Raw genomic sequence first — 14,547 nt, forward strand, 5'->3', positions numbered from 1 at the left:
ACTCGTGTCTCAATCAGCTGGTTGACTCCACTGTCACTTGACAGGATGTCCATAAAGTCCTGGTGCAGGAGATAAAAACTATGTAAAATGCATTGGAGAGGTAATTTATTCAAGTTTTAGCTCTACAGCCCTGACCTCCTGGGAACACAACATGCCCTAGAGCAGGGGTGTCAAACTTATGGCCCGCGGGCCAAATGTGGCCCTTGGGATGGTTAGGTGTGGCCCGCGGGATGACGTTAAAATTTATCATCCCGTGAAATTATGAAAGAAATAGATATAATCATGTTTATTTAGTAAACTGAATTTTACATACTTAAGATCAGACAAACCCAAATGAGATATTCCTGGTAAGCCAGGTAAGGCAATGTGTGAAGCTATAAACTTCATTCCTACAAATATATGATATAGCACTTGTGTTGGCCCTGAAGAGGGTAACTAAAATAAGAATTGGCCCTCGAATGGTTTTGAATTTGACACCACTGCCCTAGAGCCCTTACCTCCTGGGGGGACACATACAGATGCCCTAGAACCCTGATCTCCTCGGGGACAGACACACATATGCTCAACAGCCCAGATCTCCTGGGGAACACACATGCCCTACAGCCCTGACCTCCTGGGAGGCAAACACTTACCCTACAGCCCCGAGCTCTTGGCGGACGCACACATGCCCTGCAGCCCTGACCTCCCTAGGGGGGGCAAACACTTTCCCTGCAGCTCTGATCTCCTGGGGAACACACATGCCTTACAGCCCTGACCTGGGGAACACCAACATGCCCTACAGCCCTGACCTCATGGGAGGCAAGCATTTGCCCTACAGCCCTGACCTCGTGGGGGCCAAACACTTGCCCTTCAGACCTTGCATGGGCTTCAAGGACAGCCGCCATCCCTGGGAGGGCCCCTGGGTGCGCCACCGCCTCTGGGAGGGCCCTTGGAGGCACCATCGCCCCTCGGGACACCGTCTCCTGGAGTGCCCCCGCTGACCCTGGGAGGGTCCCTAATGGCGCCACCACCCCTGGCAGGGCCCCTTGGGTCACCGTCACCCCTAAAGAGGTTCCTGGGCGCTACCACCCCTGAGAAAAGCCCTGGCGGCTCCGATGACCTTGGGAGGGTCCCTGAAGGAGCTGCTGCCCTTGGGAGCCCCTGGAGGCGCCACAGCTCCTGGCAAGGCCCTTGAGAGTGCCCCCAAGGAGGGGCGCTGCTATACCTGGGAGGGCCCCTGGAGGCGCCACCGCTTCTGGGAGGTATCATGGGGGCACTGCCGCCCCTAGGAGAGCCCCCAGGGATGTCACCGTCTCCTGGAGTGCCCACGCTGCCCCTGGAGGGTCCCCGACGACGCCACCGCCCATGGCTGTGCCCCTGAGGGCGCCGCCACCCCTAAGGAGGGCCCCTGGGGGCGCCGACACCCTTGGGAGGGCCCCTAGGGTCGCCACCGAATCTTGGATGGCCCACGCCGCCCCCGGGAGGACCCCTGATGGCGCCACCGCCCTTGCTAGGGCCTCTGTGGTCACCGACACTCCTAAGGAGGGCCCCTGGGGGCACTGCCGCCCTTGGGAGGGCCACTAGGAGCACCGCCATTCCTGTGAGAACACCTAGTGGCGCATCCACATCAGGGAGGGCTCCTCTTGGCACTGCCACCCTTGGGAGGGCCCATGGGAGAACCCATGGTGGCGCCGCTGCCCTTGGGAGAACCCCTGGCAGTGCCGCCGTCTCTGTGAGGGCCCCTGGGGGCGCCACCACCCCTGGAAGAGCCCCTGGGTGCTCCACAGTCCATGAGAGGGCCCTGGGGGAGCTGCCACCCCTAAGGATGGCCCCTGAGGGTGCTGCCGCCCTTGGGAGCGCTCACTAGGGGGTTGACGCCTATGGAAAGGTCCTTGGGGGCGCCACCACCTTTGGGAGGGCGCTTGGAGGCACTTTCGACCCTCGGGACGCAACTGCATCTTAGAGTGCCCCCGCTGCCCCTGGGAGGATCCCTAAGGGCGCCCTCGCCACTGGAAGGGCCCCTGGGGTCGCCACCACCCCGAAAGAGGGCCCATAGGGGCACCGACACCCGTGGGAAGGGTCCTGGGTATGCCGAAGTCCTTAGGAGAGCCCCTGAAGGAGCCGCTACCCCTAGGAGAGCCGCCGCCCATGGGAGAGCACGCGGGGGCCCCACAGTCAGAGGGTCCTCCCAGAGATGGTGCCAACCCACCCCTCAGGGCAACGGCGCACCCAGGGGCCCTCCCAGAGAAGAAAGCGACCCCAAAGGCCATCATTAGGGGTGGTAGCTCCCACGGGCACTATCAGGGGTAGAGGGTCCTCCAGGGGCCCTGCCACGGGCTGTGGGGCCCTTGCGCGCTCTCCCAGGAGCCGCGGCGCTCCCACGGGCCATACCAGGGGCGGCAACTCTTTCAGGAGCTCTCTCAAGGACGTCGGCGCCCTCAGGGCCCTTCCTACGGGTGGCAGCGACCCCAGCAGCCTTCCTTAAAGGTGGTGGCGACCACAGGGGCTGTGGCATCCCCAGGGGTGGCAGCACTCCCCGGGGCCCTCCCAGGATTGGCGGTACTCCCACAAGCCCTCCCAAGGGTGGCAAAGACCCCAGGGGACCTCTTAGAGGCGCCCCCTCCCAGGAGCCCTATAGCTTGCTTGGTCGTGGTATGGTATATATTGCATACGTCCAGCAATCCCTTACTTAACTGTGATTGGTGGACTAAATTGTAGATCCACCAAATAACAGCCAATAGGAGAACAGAGCAGTCAGTCAGCACAGCACCCCAACTTATGTTTTCCTGTTGGATATTTATTCTGCTTTACATTATTCATGATGCGATGAGACTGGAATGACGATGGGCGGTGTATTTATTTAATGTCATATCTCCCATTGTTCTAAAAAGTGCAAAAACAACTGCCCCAGGGGCTCTACAGGAATGGCGGTGCTACCACGGGCCCTCCTAGGGGTGGCGGCGACCCCATGGGAACTCTTAGAGGCGCCCCCTCCCAGGAGCCCTATAGCTTCCTTGGTCGTGGTATCGTATATATTGCATACGTCCAGCAATCCCTTACTTAACTGTGATTGGTGGACTAAATTGTAGATCCACCAAATAACAGCCAATAGGAGAACAGAGCAGTCAGTCAGCACAACACCCCAACTTATGTTTTCCTGTTGGATATCTATTCTGCTTTACATTATTCATGATGCTGTGCGACTGGAATGACGATGGGCGGTGTATTTATTTAACGTCATATCTCCCATTGTTCTAAAAAGTGCAAAAACAACTGCCCCCAGGGGCTCTACAGGAATGGCGGTGCTACCACGGGCCCTCCTAGGGGTGGCGGCGACCCCATGGGAACTCTTAGAGGCGCCCCCTCCCAGGAGCCCTATATGGTCGTGCTATCGTATATATTGCATACGTCCAGCAATCCCTTACTTAACTGTGATTGGTGGACTAAATTGAAGATCCACCAAATAAGAGCCAATAGGAGAACAGAGCAGTCAGTCAGCACAGCACCCCAACTTATGTTTTCCTGTTGGGTATTTATTCTGCTTTACATTATTCATGATGCTATGAGACTGGAATGACGATGGGAGGTGTATTTATTTAACGTCATATCTCCCATTGTTCTAAAAAGTGCAAAAACAACTGCCCCAGGGGCTCTACAGGAATGGCGGTGCTACCACGGGCCCTCCTAGGGGTGGCGGCGACCCCAGGGGACCTCTTAGAGGCGCCCCCTCCCAGGAGCCCTATAGCTTCCTTGGTCGTGCTATCGTATATATTGCATACGTCCAGCAATCCCTTACTTAACTGTGATTGGTGGACTAAATTGTAGATCCACCAAATAACAGCCAATAGGAGAACAGAGCAGTCAGTCAGCACAGCACCCCAACTTATGTTTTCCTGTTGGATATTTATTCTGCTTTACATTATTCATGATGCGATGAGACTGGAATGACGATGGGCGGTGTATTTATTTAATGTCATATCTCCCATTGTTCTAAAAAGTGCAAAAACAACTGCCCCCCAGGGGCCTCCCAGGAGCAGGAATGGCGTGCTACCACGGGCCCTCCTAGGTGGCGCGACCCCACATGGGACCTCTTAGAGGCGCCCTAGGGGGTGACGGTGACCCCAGGGGACCTCTTAGAGGCGCCACCTCCTAGGGGTGACGGCACCCCAGGGACCTTCTTTAGAGGCGCCTCCCAGGAGCGCTTATAGCTTCCTTGGTCGTATATTTGAGAGTATTGTGACACGTCCAGCAATCCTTGCTTTAACTGTGATTGGTGGACTAAATTGTAGATCCAACCAAATAACAGCCAATAGGAGAACAGAGCAGTCAGTCACAATAACACCCCAACTTATGCTTCCTGTTGGATATTTATTCTGCTTTACATTATTCATGATGCGATGACTGGAATGACGATGGGCGTGTATTATTTAATGTCATATCTACCATTGTTCTAAAAAGTTCAAAAAACAACTGCCCCAGGGGCTTCCTATGGCAGGAAATTATGGTGCTACCATCGGCCTCCTAGGGGTGGCGGCGAATCAGGAACTTTAGAGGCGCCTCCCAGGAGCCCTATAGCTTCCCTTGGTCGCAAGTATCGTGATATATTGCATACGCCCAGCAATCCTTTATTTAACTGTGATTGTGGACTAAATTGTAGATCCACTAAATAACAGAGCCAGCCAATAGGAGAACAGAGCAGCTTCTGGGTCAGCACAGCACCCCAACTTATGTTTTCCTGTTGGATATTATTTATTCTGCTTTTTACATTGGTCTATGATGCTATGTAGACTTAAATGACGATGGGCGGTGTATTTATTTAATGTCATATCTCCCATTGTTCTAAAAATTCTCAAAACAACTGCCCCAGGGGCTCTACAGGGATTGGTGGTGCTACCACGGGCTCCCTCGCAGGGGTGGTGGCGCGAAGACCGCAGTGGCCTCTCTACAGCGCCCCAGGAGCCCTATAGCTTGCTTGGTCGTGGTATCGTATGTATTGCATATCGGCCCAGCAATCCCTTATTTTGAACTGTGATTGGTGGACTAAATTGTAGATCCACCAAATAACAGCCACAGGAGAAACAGAGCAGTCAGTCAGCAACAAACACCCCACTTATGTTTCCTGTTGGATATCTATTCTGCTTACATTATTCATGATGCTATGAGACTGGAATGACGATGGCGGTGTATTTATTTAACGCTACATCTCCCATTGTTCTAAAAGTGCAAAAACAACTGCCCCAGGGGCTCGGCATAGGAATGGCGGTGTTACCATCGGCCCCTCCTAGGGGTGGCGGCACTCCCAGGGCCCCTAGAGGCGCCCCTCCCAGGAGAGCCCTATAGCTTGGTCGTAAGTATCGTGATATATTGCATACGCCCAGCAACTTTTATTTAACTGTGATTGAGGACTAAATTGTAGATCCACTAAATAACAGCCATTAGGAGAACAGAGCAGCCAGTCAGCACAACACCCTAACTTATGTTTTCCTGTTGGATATCTATTCTGCTTTACATTATTCATGATGTTGTGCGACTGGAATGACGAGATGGGCGTGTGTACTTATTTAACGCTACATTCCCATTGTTCTAAAAAGTGCAAAAACAATCACCCCCAGGGCTCTCTACAGGGTAACGCATGGTGCTACCATCGGCCCTCCTAGGGGTGGCGGCATCTCTATGGGGAACTCTTAGAGGCGCCCCAGGAGCCCTATAGCGCCCTTGGTCGTACATTACATATATTGCATACGTCCAGCAATCCCTTACTTAACTGTGATTGGTGGACTAAATTGAAGATCCACCCCATCAAGAGCCAATAGGAGAACAGAGCAGGCTGTCAGCATACAGCAACCCAACTTATGTTTTCCTGTTGGGTATTTATTCTGCTTTTTACATTATTCATGATGTGCTAGCGAGACTGGAATGACGATGGGAGGTGATTATTTAACGCCATATCTCCCATTGTTCTAAAAAGTGCAAAAACAACTGCCCCAGGAGGCTCTGGTTAGAATTACAAAAAGTACTTCACGGGCTCCTCCTAGGGCGGGCGCACCAGGGACTCTTAGAGGCGCCTCCCAGAGCCCTATAGCCTTCTTTTGGTCAGGCTATCATATATTGTACACGCCCAGCAACTCATTTCGTCTGTGATTGGTGACTGCACTGTGGAACTCCACCAACAACAGCCAATAGGGAGAATAGAGCAGTCAGTCACAACACCCCAACTTATGTTTTCTGTTGGATATCTATTCTGCTTTATTATTATTCATGATGCTATGAGACTGGAAATGTAATTTATGGGCGTGTATTTATTTAACGCTACATTCTATTGTTCTAAAAGTAAACAACTGGTTCCAGGGGTTTCTACAGGAATGGCTGTATACCACGGGCTCCTCCTAGGGGTGGCGGCGACCGCCGGGAACTCTTAGGAGGCGCCCCAGGAGCCCTATAGTCTATGGTCGTATATTTGATATATTGCATACGTTCAGCAATCTCATTTAATTGTGATTGTGACCAAATTGTGATCCACCAACAACAGCCAATAGGAGAACAGAGCAGTCAGTGATAACACCCCAATGTATGTTTTCCCGTTGATATTTATTCTGCTTTTACATTATTCATGATGCCATGAGACTGGAATGACGTATGGGGAGGTGTATTTATTTAACGCTACACTCCCCATTGTTCTAAAAAGTGCAAAAACAACTGCCCACAGGTGCCCCACAGGGCAGTGCACCCTGGGGCCCTCCCCATTTGTCTCTGCCATGAAGGGCCCTGAAGGGGCCCTCCTAGGGTGGCGACGGCGCCTCCCCAGTGGCTCCTCCCAGGGTGGGGCAAGCGGTGCTCCCAGGGCCCCTGTCAGAGGCTGTGGCACACCCAAGGATTTACAGGGCTCTGTGGCGCCCTCGCGAGGAGGTGGTGGTGCTGCCAGGGGTTTCCAAGGGCAGCGGTGCCGCCAGGGGTTCCCTCCCAGGGGCCCCTCCCAAGGGTGGCAGTGCCACCATGGGTCTCTCTCCCCGGAGCGCGGAGGCTGGCCCCAAGGCCTCCCCAGCGACAGTGCCCCAGGCTCCTCCTTCTTTGTGGCGGCGACCTTCAGGGGCCCACCCAGGTGCTATGGCGCCCTCAGAGACCCTCTCAGGGGCGGTGGGGGCACTCCAAGAGTCGATGGTGTCACAAGCTGCCTCCCCAGGAGCGTGGTGCCCCCAAGGGTCCTTCCAGGTTGTAGTGCCCCCCCTCAGTCGCAACGGCTCATCCAGGGGCCCCACAGGAACGATGGCTCCTCCAGTCCATCCTGGAAGTGGTAGCTTCCCTGGCACTCTCAGCGGCAGCAGGTCTCTCCGAAATGGCCAGGAGGCTGTGGCGCCCCCGCCGAGCTCTCCCTGCAGGCCGCGCTCCCAGGGGCCATCCCAGGACCAGGGTTCCTTCCAGGTTCCTCTCTCTCCCAAGAGGGTGGTCGCCCACGCCCTTCCACGGGTGTGGCTGCCTCAGCCCCTGGCCAGGAGTGGGGCGGACCCCAGGGGCCCCTGGAAGGGCGGGGTTTTTTAGACCCTTCATGGGGGCGGTGGCGAAGACCCAAGAGGCAGGCCACCGCCCAGACTCCTTAAAGGAGGCAGGAGCCCCTGGCACTGCCAGGGCTGTGGTAAACCCCAGGTGTCTTACAGGGGCTGGGGGTGCCCAACTGCAATCCTCGGGCGGCGGCACTGCCTCCGTAGTTTGCAGTGATTCCAAGGGCCCTCCCAGGGGTAAGCAAGGATCCCGGGGACCCTAGAGGCGCCTCCCAGGAGCCTATAGCTTCCCTTGGTCGTATATTGTATATATTGCATACATCCAGCAATCCCTTACTTAACTGTGATTGTGACTAAATTGAAGATCCACCAAATAACAGCCAATAGGAGAACAGAGCAGTTAGTCAGCACAACACCCCAACTTATGTTTTCCTGTTGGAGCCTGGGGGCGCTGTCGCTTTTGGGAGGCCCCTTGTAGGGCCTCCGCATCAGTGGCCCCCTGTGTGCCACCTGGGAGGGCCCCTGAGAACTCTGGCGGCGCCCCTGCCCTGGGAAACCCCCTACAGCACCACGCGAGGCGCCACCGACCCTGGAAATCCCTTTGGTGTGCCACAGCCTCTGGGACAGGGACCCCTGCAGCACCGCCTCCCCTGGGAGGGCCACTGGGAGCGCCTGTCAAGATTTAGAGTGGGCCCTTGGGGCGCTTCACCTGGCAGGTCAAATGGGAGGGCCAGTGCGCTGCCTGGTGGGCCTTTGTAGGGCAAAGAGTTTTAGCACTTTTTAGAACAATGGGAGATATGATTAAATAAATATACCTCCATCGCCATTCCAGTCTCATCACTTCATGAATAATGTAAAGCAGAATAAATATCCAATAGGAAAACATAAGTTGGGGTGCTGTGCTGACTGACTGCTCTGTTCTCCTATTGGCTGTTATTTGGTGGATTCACAATTTAGTCCACCAATCACAGCGTTAAGTAAGGGATTGCTGGACGTATGCAATATATAGGGATAGCGCCACCAAGGAAGCTATAGGGCTCCTGGGAGGCGCCTAAGAGTTCCCATGGGGTCGCCGGGCCACCCCTAGGAGGGCCCGTGGTAGCACCGCTAATCCTGTAGAGCCCTCAAAGATTTTGTTTGCACTTTTTAGAACAATGGGAGATAAGGACGTTAAATAAATACACCTCCCATCGCCCCAGTCTCATAGCATCATGAATAATGTAAAGAGAATAAATACCTTAACAGGAAACATAGTTGGGGTGCTGTGCTGACTGGATCGTTTCTGTTCTCCTATTGGCTGTTATTTGCGGATCTATTAATTTAGTCCACCAATCACAGTTAAGTGGGCGACTGCTGGATGCATGCACATATACAATAGCATCTACCATGAAGCCATAGGGCTCCTGGGAGGCGCCTAGAAGGTCCCCAGGGTCTTGCCATCACGCCTGGGAGGGGCCTGCGGGAATCACTCACAACTACGGAGAGCCCTCAAAAGCGCTGCCCTGAGTGATTGCCTGCTGGGGCGCCCCAGCCCCTGTTTGACACCTGAGGGTACCATAGCACGATTGGCAGGGGCCCTGGGGGCTCTGCCTTGGCAGTCTGGGCGGTGACGCTACTGCCTGGAGTGCCCCCGCCCCATGAAGGGTCCCCAAAACTCCTGCCCCTTCCAGGGAAGTCTCCCCGGGGTCGCCCCCACTCCTGACGAGGGCCCCTGAAGGCGCAGCCACCCGTGGAAGGGCCGTGGAGGCGACCACCTCTGGGAGGGAACCTGAAGGAACCCTAGTCCCCTGGATGGCCCCTGGGAGCGCCGGCGCAACAGGGAGAGTGCCACCATGAGGCGCCACAGCCTGGCAGGGCCCTGGAGGATCTTACAAGCCGCTGAGAGTGCCCGGGGAAGCTACCGCCCCTAAGGATGGCCCCTGGAGGAGCCATCGTTCCTGTGGAGTCCCTGGATGAGCCGTCGCCACTGAGGGGGGGCACTACCACTTCTGGAAGGACCCTTGGGGGCACTGCCGCTCCTGGGAGAGCCGCCAGACACCACTGACTCTGAGTGCCCCCACTGCCCTGGAGAGGGTCTCTGAGGGCGCCATACACCTGGGTGGGCCCTGGGAGGTCAAGCGCCACAAAGAAGGAGGGAGCCTGGGGGCACTGTCGCTTTGGGAGGCCCTTTAGGCTCAGATTTGGGAGGGGCCCTGGTGGCACTGCCACTTTGGGAGGGCCCTGGGAGAATCCCTGGCGGCGCCTGGGCTGCCCTTGGGAAACCCCTGGCAGCACCAATTACCAAGTAGGGCGCCACCGACCCTGGAAATCCCTTTGCGTGCCACAGCCTCTGGGACAGGGCCCCCTGGGAGCACTGCTGGCTTGGGAGGGCCACTGGGAGCGCCTGTCACACCTAGGGAGGGGCCCTTGGGGCGCCCACCTGGCAGGTCAGAAATGGGAGGGCCCCAGGGTGCGCTGCAGGGCCTTTTGGCAGTTATTTTTGCATCTTGAACAATGGGAGATATGACGTTAACAAATATACCTCCCATCGTCATTCCAGTCCTACCGCGAATAATGTAAAGTAGAATAAATATCCAACAGGAAAAACATAAGTTGGGGGTGCTGTGCTGACTGACTGCTCTGTTCTCCTATTGGCTGTTATTTGGTGGACTGCTAAATTTAGTCCACCAATCACAGTTAAGTAAGGATTGCTGGACGATGTAATATATAATGAGTAAAGTACCACTACGAAGCTATAGGCTCCTGGGAGGGGCGCCTAAGAGTTCCCATGGGGTCGCTACATCCCTAGGAGGGCCCGCTGTGTAGCACCGGCCATCCTGTAGAGCCCTGGGGGCATTTGTTTTTGCACTTTTTAGAACAATGGAGATATGACGTTAAATAAACATAATCAGCCATCGTCATTCCAGTCTCATAGCATCATGAATAATGTAAAGTAGAATAAATACCCAACAGGAAACATAAGTTGGGGTGCTGTGCTGACTGGACTGCTCTGTCTCCTATTGGCTCTTATTTGTGATTCAATTTAGTCCACCAATCACAAAGTTAAGTATGATTGCTGGACGTGATGCAATATATACGATAGCATGACCAAGGACGCTATAGGGTTCCTGGGAGGGGCGCCTCTAAGAGTTCTGATGGGGTCGCTGCTTACCCCCTAGGAGGAACGTGGTAGCACCGCTATTCCTGTAGACATTCCTTAAAGAAGTTGTTTTGCACTTTTAGAACAATGGGAGATATGACGTTAAATAAATACAATCGCCCATCGTCATTCCAGTTCATAGCATCATGAATAATGTAAAGCAGAATAGATATCCAACAGGAAAACATAAGTTAAGGTGCGTTGTGCTGACTGACTGTTCTGTTTCTCCTATTATTGGCAATATTTGCGGTATCTACAATTTATCCACCAATCACAGTTATGGGCGGATTGCCTGATGTATGCAATATATACACAGCGCCCACTAAGCGAAGCTTATAGGCCTTTGGAGGGGCGCCTAGAAGGTCCCCAGGGCTCAAGCACCCAGAGGCCCGTGGAATCACTGCCAAACCACGGAGAGCCCTTCTGGGGGTGCTGCTGCCTGGTGATTGCTGTTAGGCGCTCCCAGCCCCTGTAGACTCCTGAGGCACACATTGGCAGGCCCTTGGGGGCTCTGCCTCCTTTGGCAGTCTGGGCGGTGACGCTACTGCCTCTGAGGCCCCCTGCCCCATGAAGGGTCCCAAAAACCCGCCTCTAGGGCCCCTGTCGCCCCCACTCCCTGACGAGGGCCCCTGAAGTGCAGCCACCCAAGGGCCGTGGAGGCGACCACCTCTTGGAGGGAACCTGAAGGAACCCTAGTCCCTAGGATGGCCCTCAGGAGCGCCGCGCAACAGGAGAAGCTTTCGGGCACCACAGCTTGGCAGGGCCCTGGAGGACCTGCTGCTGAGAGTGCCTGGGAAGCATTGTTTCTAAGGATGGCCCCTGGAGGAGCTTACACGTCTTGTGAGGCCCTGGATGAGCTGTCACACTGAGGGGGGGGGCACTACCACTTCTGGAAGGACCTTGGGGCACTGCCTGCCTTGGCAGAGCTGCTTAGACACCATCGACCTTGAGGCTCCCCCACCGCCCCTGGAGAGGGTCTCTGAGGCGCTATAGCACCTGGTGGCCCCTGAGGTCGCTGCCACAAAGAAGGAGGGAGCCTGGGGTGCTGTCGCTTTGGGAGGTTCCCCAGGGCCTCCGCATCGGGAGGGCCCCTGGGAGAACCTTCTGGCGGCGCCGCTGCTTGGGAAAACCCCCCAGCACTGGACCACGCCCAAGTAGGGCGCCACCCGACCATGGAAACCTTTGGGTGTGCCACAGCTCTCTGACAGGGCCCCTGGGAGCACTGCCTCTGGAGGCCACTGGGAGCCGCTTGCCCACCTAGGAGGGCCCCTGGGGTTTTCCACCTGGCAGGTCGAACGGGAGGGCCCCCAGGGTGCGCCACTGCAGGGCCTTAGCAGTTATTTTTGACTTTTAGAATCATGGGAGATATGACTTTAAATAAATATACCTCCCCATCGCCATTCCAGTCTTCATCGTGATCATGAATAATGAAGTAGGATGAAGATCCAAAGAGGAAAACATAAGTTGGGGTGCCAGCTAGACTGACTGCCTTGTTCTCCATTGGCTGTTATTTGGTGGATCTACACCTAGTCCACCAATCACAGTTAAGTAAGGGATTGCTGACGATGCACATATGTTTATATACCCACCAAGGAAGCTATAGGGCTCCTGGGAGGGGGGCGCTCTAAGAGTTCCCATGGGGTCGCCGCCACCCCTAGGAGGGGCCCGTGGGTAGAAAATTAATCCTGTAGAGCCCTGGGGGCATTTGTTTTTGCACTTTTTAGAACAATGAGATAAGGACGCAACAACACACCTCCCATCGACATCTCCAGTCTCATATAGCATCATGAATAATGTAGCAGACAAATACCAACAGGAAAACATGTTGGGGTGCTGTGTTGACTGACTGCTCTGTTCTCCTATTATTTTATTTGGTTGATTCAATTTAGTCCACCAATCACAAAGTTAAGTAAGGGATTGCTGGACGTATGCAATATATAATGACATACTACTCACAGACGCATAGGGCTCCAGGAGGGGCACCAAGAGTTCTCCTCCCTACAATGCCGCCGCCCCAAGAGGGCACGTGGTAGCACCGGCTTATTCCTGCAGAGCCCGGGGGCAGTTGTTTTTGCACTTTTTAGGAACAATGGGAGATATGACGCACAACATACACCGCCCATCGTCATTCCAGTCTCATAGCATCATGAATAATGTAAAGCAGAATAGATATCCAACAGGAAACATAAGTTGGGGTGTTGTGCTGACTGACTGTTCTGTTCTCCTATTGGCTGTTATTTGGTGATCTATTAATTTAGTCCACCAATCACAGTTAAGCAAGGGATTGCTGGATGTATGCAATATATACAATAGCAACGACTAAGTGTCATAGGGTTCCTGGGAGGGGGCGCTTCCAGAAGGTCCCTGGGGCCCGCTGCACTCCTGGGAGGGCCGGTGGCATCACTGCCAACCACGGAGAGCTCCCCGGGGTGCTGCCGCCTGAGGATTGCTGGGGCTGCACCAGCCCCTGTAAGACAGCTGAGGGTGCCACAGGCCACTTGGCAGGGCTCCTTGGGGGTTCTGCCCTTTTGCAGTTCATGCTGACGCTACCGCCTCTGAGTGCTCCTGCTGCCCCATGAAGGGTCCCTAAAAACCCTGCCCTTCCAGGGCCCCCAATGCCCCCCCACTCTCACGAGGTTCCTGAAGGCGCAGCCACCTTGAAGGGCCGTGGAGGCGACCACCCTCAGGAGGAACCCAAGGAACCCTAGTCCCTGGATGGCCCTGGGAGCGCCGGCGCAACAGGAGAGCCATGGGGCGCTGGCTGCTGTGCTCAGCTTGGCAGGGCCCCCTGGAGTACCAAGGTCATTGAGAGTGCCCGGGAAGCCATTGCTCCCTAAGGATGGCCCCTGGAGGAGCCATCGTTCCCAGGAGGTCCCTGGATGAGCCGTCGCCACTGAGGGGGGGCACTACCACTTCTGGAAGGACCTCAGGCACTGCTGCCCTGGAGAGCCGCCAGACACCATCGATCTCTGAGTGCCCCCACCGCCCCTGAGAGGGTCTCTGAGGGCGCCATAGCACCTGGGTGGGCCCCTGAGGTCGCCGCCACAAAGAAGGAGGGAGCCTGGGGGCGCTGTCGCTTTTGGGATGCCCCTTGTAGGGCCTCCAGATCGGGGAGGGCCCCTGGTGGCACTAAGCACTTTGGGAGGGCCCCCTGAGAACCTCATGGCGCTGCTGCCCTTGGGAAACCCTCAGCACCACCACCAAGTAGGCGCCAACGACCCTGGAATCCCTTGCAGTGCTACAGCCTCTGACAGGGCCCTGGGAGCACCGGCTTCCTTGGGAGGCCACTCTGGGAGCGCCTGTCGCACCTAGGAGGCCCTTGGGTGCTTCACCTGGCAGGTCAAATGGGAGGGCCCCAGGGTGCGCCACTTCTGCAGGGCCTTTGTGGGCAGTTATTTTTGCACTTTTTAGAACAATGGGAGAGTGACGTTAATTAAATATACCTCCCATCGCTATTCCAGTCTCATCGCATCATGAATAATGTAAAGCAGAATAAATGTCCAACAGGAAAACATAAGTTGGGGTGCTGTGCTGAATGACTGCTCTGTTCTCCTATTGGCTGTTATTTGGTGATCTACACCAGTCCACCAATCACAGTTATAAGGGATTGCTGGATCGATGCAATATAGGATAGCACCCACCAAGGAAGCTATAGGGCTCCTGGGAGGGCGCTCTAAGAGTTCCCATGGGTCGCGCCACCCCTAGGAGGGCCTGGGTGGTAGCACCGCCATCCCAGAGCCCCTGGGGGCATTTGTTTTTGCACTTTTTAGAACAATGGGAGATATGACGTTAAATAAAATACACCTCCCACTTCCTGTCATTCCAGTCTCATAGCATCATGAATAATGTAAAGCAGAATAAATACCCAACAGGAAAAACATAAGTTGGGTACAGTTGACTGACTGCTCTGTTCTATTGGCTCTTATTTGGTGG

General features: G+C 55.1%; 2 protein-coding genes across 2 annotated transcripts in view; both read right to left on the bottom strand.

Annotated features, from left to right (window-relative positions):
• Positions 1-8,950: 8,950 nt before the first annotated feature.
• Positions 8,951-10,009, bottom strand: LOC121876746 (ejaculatory bulb-specific protein 1-like). Its single transcript, XM_042382117.1, has 2 exons — positions 9,757-10,009; positions 8,951-9,333 (listed from the first exon to the last, which is right to left on the bottom strand). Exons 1-2 carry the CDS (start codon positions 10,007-10,009, stop codon positions 8,951-8,953), a joined length of 636 nt encoding a protein of 211 aa, XP_042238051.1.
• Positions 10,010-10,947: 938 nt separating this feature from the next.
• The window catches only part of LOC121876747 (collagen alpha-2(I) chain-like), a 5,477-nt gene continuing 1,877 nt past the window's right edge, over positions 10,948-14,547 (bottom strand). Inside the window, exons 3-7 of the mRNA XM_042382118.1 lie at positions 13,867-14,017; positions 13,248-13,460; positions 12,204-12,309; positions 11,560-11,934; positions 10,948-11,174 (exon numbers count right to left, since the gene is read on the bottom strand). Of these exons, the coding sequence (XP_042238052.1) occupies positions 10,948-11,174; positions 11,560-11,934; positions 12,204-12,309; positions 13,248-13,460; positions 13,867-14,017 (1,072 nt within the window). The remainder of the gene's footprint in view (positions 11,175-11,559; positions 11,935-12,203; positions 12,310-13,247; positions 13,461-13,866; positions 14,018-14,547) is intronic.

The sequence above is a fragment of the Homarus americanus genome, unplaced genomic scaffold, assembly GCF_018991925.1.
Source record: "Homarus americanus isolate GMGI-L3 unplaced genomic scaffold, GMGI_Hamer_2.0 scaffold50281, whole genome shotgun sequence".
Lineage (NCBI taxonomy): Eukaryota > Metazoa > Arthropoda > Malacostraca > Decapoda > Nephropidae > Homarus > Homarus americanus.

Coding starts and splice junctions, on each gene's coding strand:
- LOC121876746 (XM_042382117.1), bottom strand. CDS start 10,009: ATGACGATGGGAGGTATATTTGTTAACGTCATATCTCCCATTGTTCAA. Junction 9,334..9,756: donor GGTCGGTGGCGCCCTACTTG/GTAATTGGTGCT, acceptor AAGATCCTCCAG/GGCCCTGCCAGGCTGTGGCG.